Below are 13,739 nucleotides of genomic sequence, written 5' to 3'. Positions count from 1 at the left end.
CAAGAAAAACATCAGTAAGGCAGAGAAGAAGAATGGTGAGATCAGTCAAGGACAATCCTCAGACCACCTCCAGAGAGCTGCAGCATCAACTTGCTGCAGATGGTGTCACTGTGCATCGGTCAACTATACAACGCACTTTGCACAAGGAGAAGCTGTATGGGAGAGTGATGCGAAAGAAGCCGTTTCTGCAAGCACGCCACAAACAGAGTCGGCTGAGGTATGCAAAAGCACATTTGGAGAAGCCAATTTCTTTTTGGAAGAAGGTCCTGTGGACTGATGAAACCAAGATTGAGTTGTTTGGTCATACAAAAAGGCGTTATGCATGGCGGCAAAAAAACACAGTATTCCAAGAAACACACTTGCTACCCACAGTAAAATTTGGTGGAGGTTCCATCATGCTTTGGGGCTGTGTGGCCAATGCCGGCACCGGGAATCTTGTTAAAGTTGAGGGACGCATGGATTCCACTCAGTATCAGCAGATTCTTGACAATAATGTTCAAGAATCATTGATAAAGTTGAAGTTACGCAGGGGATGGATCTTTCAGCAAGACAATGATCCAAAACACCGCTCCAAATCTACTCAGGCATTCATGCAGAGGAACAATTACAATGTTCTGGAATGGCCATCCCAGTCCCCAGACCTGAATATCATTGAACATCTGTGGGATCATTTGAAGAGGGCTGTCCATGCTCGGGGGCGACCATCAAACTTAACTGAACTGGAATTGTTTTGTAAAGAGGAATGGTCAAAAATACCTTCCTCCAGGATCCAGGAACTCATTAAAAGCTACAGGAAGCGACTAGAGGCAAAAGGAGGATCTACTAACTATTAATGTCACTTTTCTGGTGAGGTGCCCATACTTATGCACCTGTCAAATTTTGTTTGAATGCAGATTGCACATTTTCTGTTAGTACAATAAACCTCATTTCAAGGCAGAAACATTACTGTGTCCAACAGTTATTACATAGATCAAACTGAAAGAGCTGCTGCAAAAACACCAATTTATATAAAACATTAAGCTTAAGATTAATAGGGGTGCCCAAACTTTTTCATATAACTGTAACTATATATGTACAGCTGGTTTAACCTGGGCTTCTCCTGTACATAACTATATATGTACAGCTGGTTTAACCTGGGCTTCTCCTGTACATAACTATATATGTACAGCTGGTATAACTTGGGCATCTTCTGTATATAATTATATATGTAGAGCTGGTATAACCTGGGCATCTCCTGTATATAATTATATACTGTATGTAAAGCTGGTATAACCTGGGCATCTCCTGTATATAATTATATACTGTATGTAGAGCTGGTATAACCCGGGCATCTCCTGTATATAATTATATATGTACAGCTGGTATAACCTGGGCATCTCCTGTATATAATTATATACTGTATGTAGAGCTGGTATAACCTGGGCATCTCCTGCATATAATTATACTAGCTATTGAGCCCGTTCTACGCCCGGGAGGCGAGGATTTTTATTGGTATATGGTCTCCCATGCTGGTATGTGCAGTCCCCCTCCTGTCCCCACCATCCTTTCCTAGTATACATGGCACCCTTCATCCCCATCCTGATATGCATGGCACCCCTCACTTCCAATCCTAGTATGCATGGCACCCCTCACCCCCAATCCTAGTATGCATGGCACCCCTCACCCCCAATCCTGGTATGCATGGCACCCCTCACCCCCAATCCTGGTATGCATAGCACCCCTCATCCCCAATCCTTGCATGCATGGCACCCCTCACCCCCAATCCTGGTATGCAGGGCACCCCTCATCCCCAATCCTGGTATGTGTGGTACCCCTTATACCCAATACTGGTATGTGTGGTACCCCTTATACCCAATCCTGGCATGCATGGGCCCCTCACCCCCCCATCCTGGTATACATGGCTCCCTCATCCCCAATCCTGGTATGTATGACACCCCTCATCCCCAATCCTTGTATGCATGGCACCCCTCACCCCCAATCCTGGTATGCATGGCACCCCTCATCCCCAATCCTGGTATGTGTGGTACCCCTTATACCCAATCCTGGTATGCATGGGCCCCTCACCCCCATCCTGGTATACATGGCTCCCTCATCCCAAATCCTGGTATGCATGGCACCCCTCATCCCCAATCCTGGTATGCATGGCACCCCTCATCCCCAATCCTGGTATGCATGGCACCCCTCACCCCCCAATCCTGGTATGCATGGTCCCCTCACCCCCCAATCCTGGTATGCATGGTCCCGTAACCTGGTATGTATGGTCCCCTCAATCCTGGTATGCATGGTCCCCTTACCCCCCAAATCCTGGTATGTGTGGTACCCCTCATCCTGGCATGCATGGTCCCCTTATCCCCCAATCCTGGTATGTGTGGTACCCCTCATCTCCCAATTCTGGTATCCATGGTCCCCTCATCCCCCAATCCTGGTATGCATGGTATCCTCACTCCCCAATCTGGGTATGCATGGTTCCCTCACCCCCCAATCCTGGTACGCATGGTCCCCTCACCCACCCTATCCTGGTATGTGTGGTACCCCTCATCTTGGTATGCATGGTCCCCTCACCCCCCAATCCTGGAATGCAAGTATGGCGCCGGAAATTACGGTATGTGTTCAGTGTCTACACATACCGCGATCTCCGGCGCCATACACTCCTCTTACCTGTAACGGCTCCATGCGTTCTTCTGTCTGGAGCCAGATTGCGCGTCACGCATGAGCAGTCTATAGAGGCTTCAGACAGAGGCACACATCTCCCGTTATATTATAGATATGTACAGCTGGAATAACCTGGGCATCTCCTGTATATAATTATATATGTACAGCCCGTATAACCTGGGTATCTCCTGTATATAATTATATATGTACAGCCGGTATAACCTGGGTATCTCCTGTATATAACTATGTACGGCTGGTATAACCGGGGCATCTCCTGTATATAATTATATATGTACAGCCCGTATAACCTGGGTATCTCCTGTATATAATTATATATGTACAGCCGGTATAACCTGGGTATCTCCTGTATATAACTATGTATGTCTGGTATAACCGGGGCATCTCCTGTATATAATTATATATGTACAGCTGGTATAACCTGGGTATCTCCTGTATATAACTATGTACGGCTGGTATAACCGGGGCATCTCCTGTATATAATTATATATGTACAGCCCGTATAACCTGGGTATCTCCTGTATATAACTATATATGTACAGCTGGTATAACCTGGGTATCTCCTGTATATAACTATGTACGGCTAGTATAACCGGGGCATCTCCTGTATATAATTATATATGTACAGCCCGTATAACCTGGGTATCTCCTGTATATAACTATATATGTACAGCTGGTATAACCTGGGCATCTCCTGCATATAATTATACTAGCTATTGAGCCCGTTCTACGCCCGGGAGGCGAGGATTTTTATTGGTATATGGTCTCCCATGCTGGTATGTACAGTCCCCCTCCTGGTATTTGTGCTGCCCCCATCCTGTCCCCACCATCCTATCCTAGTATACATGGCACCCTTCATCCCCATCCTGATATGCATGGCACCCCTCACTTCCAATCCTAGTATGCATGGCACCCCTCACCCCCAATCCTGGTATGCATGGCACCCCTCACCCCCAATCCTGGTATGCATAGCACCCCTCATCCCCAATCCTTGCATGCATGGCACCCCTCACCCCCAATCCTGGTATGCAGAGCACCCCTCATCCCCAATCCTGGTATGTGTGGTACCCCTTATACCCAATACTGGTATGTGTGGTACCCCTTATACCCAATCCTGGCATGTATGGGCCCCTCACCCCCCATCCTGGTATACATGGCTCCCTCATCCCCAATCCTGGTATGCAAGACACCCCTCATCCCCAATCCTGGTATGCATGGCTCCCCTCATCCCCAATCCTTGTATGCATGGCACCCCTCACCCCCAATCCTGGTATGCATGGTACCCCTCATCCCCAATCCTGGTATGTGTGGTACCCCTTATACCCAATCCTGGTATGCATGGGCCCCTCACCCCCATCCTGGTATACATGGCTCCCTCATCCCAAATCCTGGTATGCATGGCACCCCTCATCCCCAATCCTGGTATGCATGGCACCCCTCATCCCCAATCCTGGTATGCATGGCACCCCTCACCCCCCAATCCTGGTATGCATGGTCCCCTCACCCCCCAATCCTGGTATGCAGGGTCCCGTAACCTGGTATGTATGGTCCCCTCAATCCTGGTATGCATGGTCCCCTTACCCCCCAAATCCTGGTATGTGTGGTACCCCTCATCCTGGCATGCATGGTCCCCTTATCCCCCAATCCTGGTATGTGTGGTACCCCTCATCCCCCAATCCTGGTATCCATGGTCCCCTCATCCCCCAATCCTGGTATGCATGGTATCCTCACTCCCCAATCTGGGTATGCATGGTTCCCTCACCCCCCAATCCTGGTACGCATGGTCCCCTCACCCACCCTATCCTGGTATGTGTGGTACCCCTCATCTTGGTATGCATGGTCCCCTCACCCCCCAATCCTGGAATGCAAGTATGGTGCCGGAAATTACGGTATGTGTTCAGTGTCTACACATACCGCGATCTCCGGCGCCATACACTCCTCTTACCTGTAACGGCTGCATGCGTTCTTCTGTCTGGAGCCAGATTGCGCGTCACGCATGAGCAGTCTATAGAGGCTTCAGACAGAGGCACACATCTCCCGTTATATTATAGATATGTACAGCTGGAATAACCTGGGCATCTCCTGTATATAATTATATATGTACAGCCCGTATAACCTGGGTATCTCCTGTATATAATTATATATGTACAGCCGGTATAACCTGGGTATCTCCTGTATATAACTATGTACGGCTGGTATAACCGGGGCATCTCCTGTATATAATTATATATGTACAGCCAGTATAACCTGGGTATCTCCTGTATATAATTATATATGTACAGCTGGTATAACCTGGGTATCTCCTGTATATAATTATATATGTACAGCCCGTATAACCGGGGCATCTCCTGTATATAACTATGTACGGCTGGTATAACCTGGGAACCTCCTGTATATAATTATATATGTACAGCTGGTATAACCTGGGTATCTCCTGTATATAACTATATATGTACAGCTGGTATAACCTGGGCACCTCCTGTATATAATTATATATGTACAGCTGGTATAACCTGGGCATCTCCTGTATATAATTATATATGTACGGCTGGTATAACCTGAGCATCTTCTGTATATAATTATACATGTACAGCTGGTATAATCTGGGTATCTCCTGTATATAATTATATATGTACAGCCGGTATAACCTGGGCATCTCCTGTATATAATTATATATGTACAGCTGGTATAACCTGGGCATCTCCTGTATATAATTATATATGTACAGCTGGTATAACCTGGGCATCTCCTGTATATTATTATATATGTACAGCTGGTATAACCTGGGCATCTCCTGTGTATAATTATATATGTACAGCCGGTATAACCTGGGCATCTCCTGTATATAATTATATATGTACAGCTGGTATAACCTGGGCATCTCCTGTATATAATTATATATGTACAGATGGTGTAACCTGGGCATCTCCTGTATATTATTATACATGTACAGCTGGTATAACCTGGGCATCTCCTGTATATAATTATATATGTACAGCTGGTATAACCTGGACATCTCCTGTATATAATTATATATGTACGGCTGGTATAACCTGGGCATCTCCTGTATATAATTATATATGTACGGCTGGTATAACCTGGGCATCTCCTGTATATAAATATATATGTACGGCTGGTATAACCTGGGCATCTCCTGTATATAATTATATATGTACGGCTGGTATAACCTGGGCATCTCCTGTATATAATTATATATGTACGGCTGGTATAACCTGGGCATCTCCTGTATATAATTATATATGTACGGCTGGTATAACCTGGGCATCTCCTGTATATAATTATATATGTACGGCTGGTATAACCTGGGCATCTCCTGTATATAATTATATATGTACGGCTGGTATAATCTGGGCATCTCCTGTATATAATTATATATGTACGGCTGGTATAACCTGGGCATCTCCTGTATATAATTATATATGTACAGCTGGTATAACCTGGGCATCTCCTGTATATAATTATATATGTACAGCCGGTATAACCTGGGCATCTCCTGTATATAATTATATATGTACAGCCGGTATAACCTGGGCATCTCCTGTATATAATTATATATGTACAGCCGGTATAACCTGGGCATCTCCTGTATATAATTATATATGTACGGCTGGTATAACCTGGGCATCTTCTGTATATAATTATATATGTACAGCTGGTATAACCTGGGCATCTCCTGTATATAATTATATATGTACAGCTGGTATAACCTGGGCATTTCCTGTATATAATTATATATGTACGGCTGGTATTACCTGGGCATCTCCTGTATATAATTATATATGTACAGCTGGTATTACCTGGGCATCTCCTGTATATAATTATATATGTACGGCTGGTATAACCTGGGCATCTCCTGTATATAATTATATATGTACAGCTGGTATAACCTGGGCATCTCCTGTATATAATTATATATGTACAGCTGGTATAACCTGGGCATCTCCTGTATATAATTATATATGTACGGCTGGTATAACCTGGGTATCTCCTGTATATAATTATATTTGTACGGCTGGTATAACCTGGGCATCTCCTGTATATAATTATATATGTACGGCTGGTATAATCTGGGCATCTCCTGTATATAATTATATATGTACAGCTGGTATAACCTGGGCATCTCCTGTATATAATTATATATGTACAGCTGGTATAACCTGGGCATCTCCTGTATATAATTATATATGTACGGCTGGTATCATCTCCTGTATATAATTATATATGTACGGCTGGTATAACCTGGGCATCTCCTGTATATAACTATGTACGGCTGGTATAACCTGGGCATCTCCTGTATATAATTATATATGTACGGCTGGTATAACCTGGGTATCTCCTGTATATAATTATATATGTACAGCTGGTATAACCTGGGTATCTCCTGTATATAATTATATATGTACGGCTGGTATAACCTGGGTATCTCCTGTATATAATTATATATGTACGGCTGGTATAACCTGGGTCTCTCCTGTATATAATTATATATGTACAGCTGGTATAACCTGGGTATCTCCTGTATATAATTATATATGTACGGCTGGTATAACCTGGGTATCTCCTGCATATAATTATATATGTACAGCTGGTATAACCTGGGTATCTCCTGTATATAATTATATATGTACAGCTGGTATAACCTGGGTATCTCCTGTATATAATTATATATGTACGGCTGGTATAACCTGGGCATCTCCTGTATATAACTATGTACGGCTGGTATAACCTGGGTATCTCCTGTATATAATTATATATGTACAGCTGGTATAACCTGGGTATCTCCTGTATATAATTATATATGTACGGCTGGTATAATCTGGGCATCTCCTGTATATAATTATATATGTACAGCTGGTATAACCTGGGCATCTCCTGTATATAATTATATATGTACAGCTGGTATAACCTGGGCATCTCCTGTATATAATTATATATGTACGGCTGGTATAACCTGGGCATCTCCTGTATATAATTATATATGTACGGCTGGTATAACCTGGGTATCTCCTGTATATAATTATATATGTACGGCTGGTATAACCTGGGCATCTCCTGTATATAACTATGTACGGCTGGTATAACCTGGGTATCTCCTGTATATAATTATATATGCACAGCTGGTATAACCTGGGTATCTCCTGTATATAATTATATATGTACGGCTGGTATAATCTGGGCATCTCCTGTATATAATTATATATGTACAGCTGGTATAACCTGGGCATCTCCTGTATATAATTATATATGTATAGCTGGTATAACCTGGGTATCTCCTGTATATAATTATATATGTACGGCTGGTATAATCTGGGCATCTCCTGTATATAATTATATATGTACAGCTGGTATAACCTGGGTATCTCCTGTATATGATTATATATGTACAGCTGGTATAACCTGGGCATCTCCTGTATATAACTATGTACGGCTGGTATAACCTGGGCATCTCCTGTATATAATTATATATGTACAGCTGGTATAACCTGGGCATCTCCTGTATATAATTATATATGTACGGCTGGTATAACCTGGGCATCTCCTGTATATAACTATATATGTACGGCTGGTATAACCTGGGCATCTCCTGTATATAACTATATATGTACAGCTGGTATAACCTGGGCATCTCCTGTATATAATTATATATGTACAGCCGGTATAACCTGGGCATCTCCTGTATATAATTATATATGTACAGCTGGTATAACCTGGGCATCTCCTGTATATAATTATATATGTACGGCTGGTATAACCGGGGCATCCTCTGTATATAATTATATATGTACAGCTGGTATAACCTGGGCATCTCCTGTATATAATTATATATGTACGGCTGGTATAACCTGGGCATCCTCTGTATATAATTATATATGTACAGCTGGTATAACCTGGGCATCTCCTGTATATAATTATATATGTACGGCTGGTATAACCTGGGCATCCTCTGTATATAATTATATATGTACGGCTTATATATAGAGGGGTTTGTCCAGTATTGATCACTGTGGGGTCTCCAGTCGTTCTCTTCCAGCAGGGACATCATCTGATGGAGGTGTCAGTACTGATCGGCTGCAGCGGTCACAAGGCTGGGACATCGGGGGTGACCTCCTGGGCTCTGGTGTAGTGATCCGCAGGTCCCGGTTCCCTCTCAGACCCCCATGCTCAGCGCCCGGCCTCCAGGGGGCAGCACAATGTAGGGGCAGAGGCGCTGGTGCTGCACACCCGGGTACCGGCTGTAATCTATCCGGCGCCCCGGATGTCTCATACCCAGAGAGGGCAGATTCTGAGCATTAAAGGGATTTCCAGTTTTCTGTAAATCACCCTGTACCCGGCTTCCTCACGGTTTCCACTCTGCCTGCTGACTGTGCTCTTTCCTGGCCTCTCCTACACCGGCGCCAACATCACCACATGACACTCATGAACGCGGCTGCAGCTCTGCACATGCGCACGACTGCCCCATGGCCGCTCCTTAGGACTTCAGCTCCCAGAAGTCTGTGCGGTGGTGGCGGCGCATGCGTGCTGTGTGTTTGTGCGCTGCGCGGCTGGTGACGTTGTCGGGTGTTAGGGTCCGGCGGCCTCCCCGGAACAGGCCGGAACCCGGAGCGGGAGAGCGGCCGGAGCGCGAGCACCGGGGGCGGAACCGAGGAGACCAGTGTAGGGACACAGGCGGGGCCGGAAATAGGGGTAGGAATTGCCGGGGACACCCAGACCGGGAAGTTGATGGTGCGGACTCTACAGTGGAAGTCACAGCACAGAGCGGCTCTATAGGGGGCGGCATAGAGGCAGCTTGTGTCTGGACCCTCTTCAGGTGCTCTTTGCTTTCTATAGGCCAGCAGCAGCTTCTCCCACAGGTTCTATAGGGTCACATGGTGCCGGGGACTTCATAGGGGCAGTTTTCGGGTCACCCTGTATCTAGGACTTTCTATAGGGGCAGTATTGGGGTCACTGTATTTAAGACCCTTCATAGGGGCTGTTTTGGGGTCACCCTGCATCTTGGATCCTCTATAGGGGCAGTTTTGGGGTCACATGGTGCCGAGGACTTCATAGGGGCAGTTTTCGGGTCACCCTGTATCTAGGACTTTCTATAGGGGCAGTATTGGGGTCACTGTATTTAAGACCCTTCATAGGGGCTGTTTTGGGGTCACCCTGCATCTTGGATCCTCTATAGGGGCAGTTTTGGGGTCACCCTATATCTAGGACCCTCTTTAGGTGCAGTTCTGTCATCATTAATCATCTTGGACCCTTTATAGGGGCAGGTTTGGGGTCATCCTGAATTTTGGACCCTTTAAAGGGGCAGTTTTGGGGTCACCCTGTATCTAGGACCCTTTATAGGGGAAGTTTTGGGGTCACTGTATTTAGGACCCTGTGTAGAGGACGCAGTGACAGATCCGGCAGGAGGATTGGAGTTGTAGTTCCCATACTGTGGGGGGCTCTCCTCCTTCTGTGCCGATTGACTGTGTGAGGATCTGGGGGTGTCGGGGACAGGGTGACCCCTGGTTTAGACATTAGTGGCCCGGTCAGTGCTGCCATGCTGCGCTCCATCCCCGCTAACCGCCTGGTGATGGCGCTGTCCGGGAGCAGCGTGCTGGTGAAGTGCCTGTGGGGGGCGGTCGTCCTCCTTTACCTTCTCTCCTTCTGGGTGGACAGCGCTCACTTTCTGGCCGTCACCCCTGGACTGCTGCTGCCCCCCAATCTGTGGCTGTGGACGCTGGTGACACACGGACTGGTGGAGCTGCACCTCTGGGACATCCTGGCCAATCTGCTGCTGACACTGGGGGCCGGGCGGCGGCTGGAGCCACTGTGGGGGGCCCCGGAGCTGCTCCTGTTCTATGGGGTGGTCAGTCTGTCTGTGGGGGTCCTGAGCTCCCTCTTCTTCCTGGTGGCCTACGCTGCCACCTCAGACCTGCACTTCCTGTTCTCCGCCCGGGTCCACGGCTTTCCAGCTTTTGCCGGCGCCGTCCTGGTGGCTCATAAACAGACGATTGGAGATGGGCTGGTGGAGCCTCAGCGCTGGGTGCGGCTCCTTCCTCAGCTGGCACTGCTGGGGGTTGTAGTCCTGACGGTAGCCGGGCTGATCCCGGGGCAGATGCTGGTGGGCTACAGTCTGGGGCTGCTGTCCGGATGGGTGTACCTGCGCTTCTATCAGAGACACAGCCGCGGCCGGGGAGACATGTCTGACCACTTCTCCTTCGCCAGCTTCTTCCCGGCGCCCCTGCAGCCCGCCGCTGCCCTTCTGGGGACCCTCACACATGCCGGCTTGGTGAAACTACGACTCTGCCCGCGGGCCGTCAAGAGATACGACGTGGGGGCGCCGTCCTCCATCACCATCAGCTTACCGGGCACCGATCCCCAAGACGCCGAACGCAGGAGGTAAAGATGCAACGTTCTCGTAGTCTTCACGTCACTGTTCAATGTTTCTGATTGTTGTCAATGAATGGAAACATTCCTGGTTATACAGGTCTGATGCTTCTCACAGCTGAGGGTTTGTTATAATGTATCCAGCGGAGAGGATGTCTGTGAGCAGCGCAGATCTGATAGATTGCTGCAGCGTAGGAGAGTACAATGTAACAAACCCTCAGCTGCAATGACATGACCGGTAATTCCAGAATTTCGCCTGGTGCCTTCCTTCCCGCGTCAGGTGCTGACGGCTTTTCATCTTTCTGATATAAACAGTAATGTTCACATTCGCTGACAGCGAGCAGAGGTAATGAATACTGGCAATTACATGACGGCCATCACTGTGTACCCGGCTTTCCCAGAGTACAGAATGGCTTGTCTGTGATGCAGTAGAGGTAATGGAGGGGGCGCCCCAGGGGCATTAGTGGCGGCCATATTGGTTGTCACGCAGCTTTCCTGGACGCACTCAGGGGGGCGCTCTCCCTGCAGAGTGCGGCAGATGATTGCAGTGTCTGGTGGGCCTTGGGGCGGCCTCTTCACGCTCGGGATGATCTTTTCTTGTGCATGAAGCCGTTCAGGGGATGATTAATAAGATTTGGCAGCGCCCCCCAGAGGCATTTCCTGCCCTGGCAGAGAACGTGGAGGGGCTCTCTGTAAACCCCCCCAGACAGATGCAAAAAGACCTCAGAAGAAAGCACGGACTGGAAAGCAGGGGCCGGTGGCTGGTGAAGCTCTAAGCCCCCGCAGCCCCATTAGTGCGGCCATGAAGGCTGGTGGGTTTATTAGAGGTCAGGGTGGGGGATGCTGCTCTTCAGGGGAACATGGAAAAGAATCTCAGGTTTATATAAAACTACAAGGAAAAGTCGGTAGAACCAGACGACAATGCGAACTCAGCGTGCCAAACGGCTCGCGGTGGTGTGAAAGGACCTTCCATGACGTATTTTAGTCATGTGACAGGTCGCGTGACCTGTCACATGACTAAATGACGTCATGGAAGGTCCTTTCACACCACCGCGAGCCGTACAAGAGACCAGACGCAGCGGAGAGAAGACCGGGGGCCATCAGAAGGTGAGTATAATGTGTGTGTGTATATATATATATATATATATATATATATATATATATATATATATATATATATATATATATATAATTTTTCTATGGTACCCGAGTCTGGATGAGTCTCCTCTTCTCCAAACTCGGGTACCATCCGCACATTGAATCACTTAATATCCGCATGTGCACTTGTAGTCATGCGGATATTAAGTGATTCAGTGCAAGTCAATGGCGGCGAAAACACAGCGCTTCCGCAAAATAATTGGTAGTGCTGCTTTTTTTTCCGCAATGATAATCCGCAGCGGATATTTCCGCAGCATGTGCACAGCATGTGGATTATCATTGGGGAACATGGCAGACCGTGTACCAAGCGTTTCTGCAGTGGAATTGCCGCTGCGGAAGCGCTTAAAAAATGCATAGTGGGAACACAGCCTTATAATGAAATGTTTACTGACATCAGTATGGACACCGGCCCTTTAAATATAATAAGTTGTGCAGATTTTTTGCTTTCCTTAAAGTCGGCGCTGAGACTAAGAATTGTCGAAAACTGAAAATGTGACACTTCCCTATCACTATCCTGTATTGTGCTCACAGCACGTCCTATCCTCCAGTCACATCCTGAGCTGCGGCCACTATTCTGCTGTTATGTTTTGTCTTATCCTCCATCACCTCCAGAGCTGCACTCACTACTCTGCTGTTACATCGTGTCTTATCCTCCAGAGCTGCGGTCACTATTCTGCTGTCACATCCCGGGCAGTGAGGTCCAGCAGCCTGAGACTTATCAGACCCCAGGGCAGTTGCTGCTCTGGGTGTGACTGCAGTATAAGTCCGGTGCCTGTCCCCGGTGCTGCCACTGTTTGGGGTGTATGTATTGTTGCTGGTGGGTGATCGCCCCCTTACTTCTCCTCTCGCCCTCTGCAGGCAGCTGGCGCTGAAAGCGCTAAACGAGCGGTTGAAGCGAGTAGAAGACCAGACATCATGGCCGAGCATGGAGGAAGAAGAGGAGGAAGACGACGATGCGTCACATGAGACGTCCTTCAGTAGCAGTGCTGGTGGTAAAGCGGACCCTCCAGCCGCGCAGGAGCCGAGTGCAGCGGCAGCACCCATGGTATAACCCGCCTGCAGGCACTGCCCGTTACCAGCCAGCCGCCATCCAGCGCATGGTGCCACCTCCTGGAGGAGCAGGACATGGGTACACTACACGTCCTGCAGGGGCCGCCACCATCACTATTGTTATTACATTGTTTGCACGGTGGCCCCCGCAGATGCCCCATGGGACCCGTCCGCCAGCTCCGCTCCTAGCACCTTCCCTCCCCCTACTCCGTGTCCTCCGGTAACGCTACCAATATCGGGGGGCAGCACTTTTATATGGGATGTGCCATCACTATAGAGGACCCTCTCCGCACATCTGTGCAACGGGAGACAGGACCCGAGCAGAGGCGCTCGCTGAAGACTGCTCCGCGCAAGCGGTGATCCGCTGGACCTTGGGAAAGAACGCTCTTTATCCTCTTGAAGGATTTTCATTTTCTGGTCCGGGGGATGTAAATGTTCATATTTTTCTGTCTGGATTAAACTTTTTGAAAATTATCCAATTG

General features: G+C 47.6%; 2 protein-coding genes across 3 annotated transcripts in view; one reads left to right on the top strand and one right to left on the bottom strand.

Annotated features, from left to right (window-relative positions):
- Positions 1–13,739, bottom strand: part of LOC141157629 (caveolin-3-like) — a 100,878-nt gene that overhangs the window by 69,366 nt on the left and 17,773 nt on the right. The window lies entirely within an intron of this gene.
- TMEM115 (transmembrane protein 115) lies at positions 9,154–13,731 on the top strand. Its single transcript, XM_073645123.1, has 2 exons — positions 9,154–11,061; positions 13,066–13,731. The coding sequence occupies exons 1-2, from the start codon at positions 10,220–10,222 to the stop codon at positions 13,256–13,258; spliced, it is 1,035 nt and encodes a 344-aa protein (XP_073501224.1). The 5' UTR covers positions 9,154–10,219; the 3' UTR covers positions 13,259–13,731.

The sequence above is a fragment of the Phyllobates terribilis genome, unplaced genomic scaffold, assembly GCF_046119375.1.
Source record: "Phyllobates terribilis strain yellow unplaced genomic scaffold, ASM4611937v1 Scaffold_8__6_contigs__length_399053987, whole genome shotgun sequence".
In the NCBI taxonomy this organism is placed as follows: domain Eukaryota; kingdom Metazoa; phylum Chordata; class Amphibia; order Anura; family Dendrobatidae; genus Phyllobates; species Phyllobates terribilis.
Note: the sequence above shows the minus strand (reverse complement) of the source record. Positions and strands in the feature narration are given on the sequence as shown.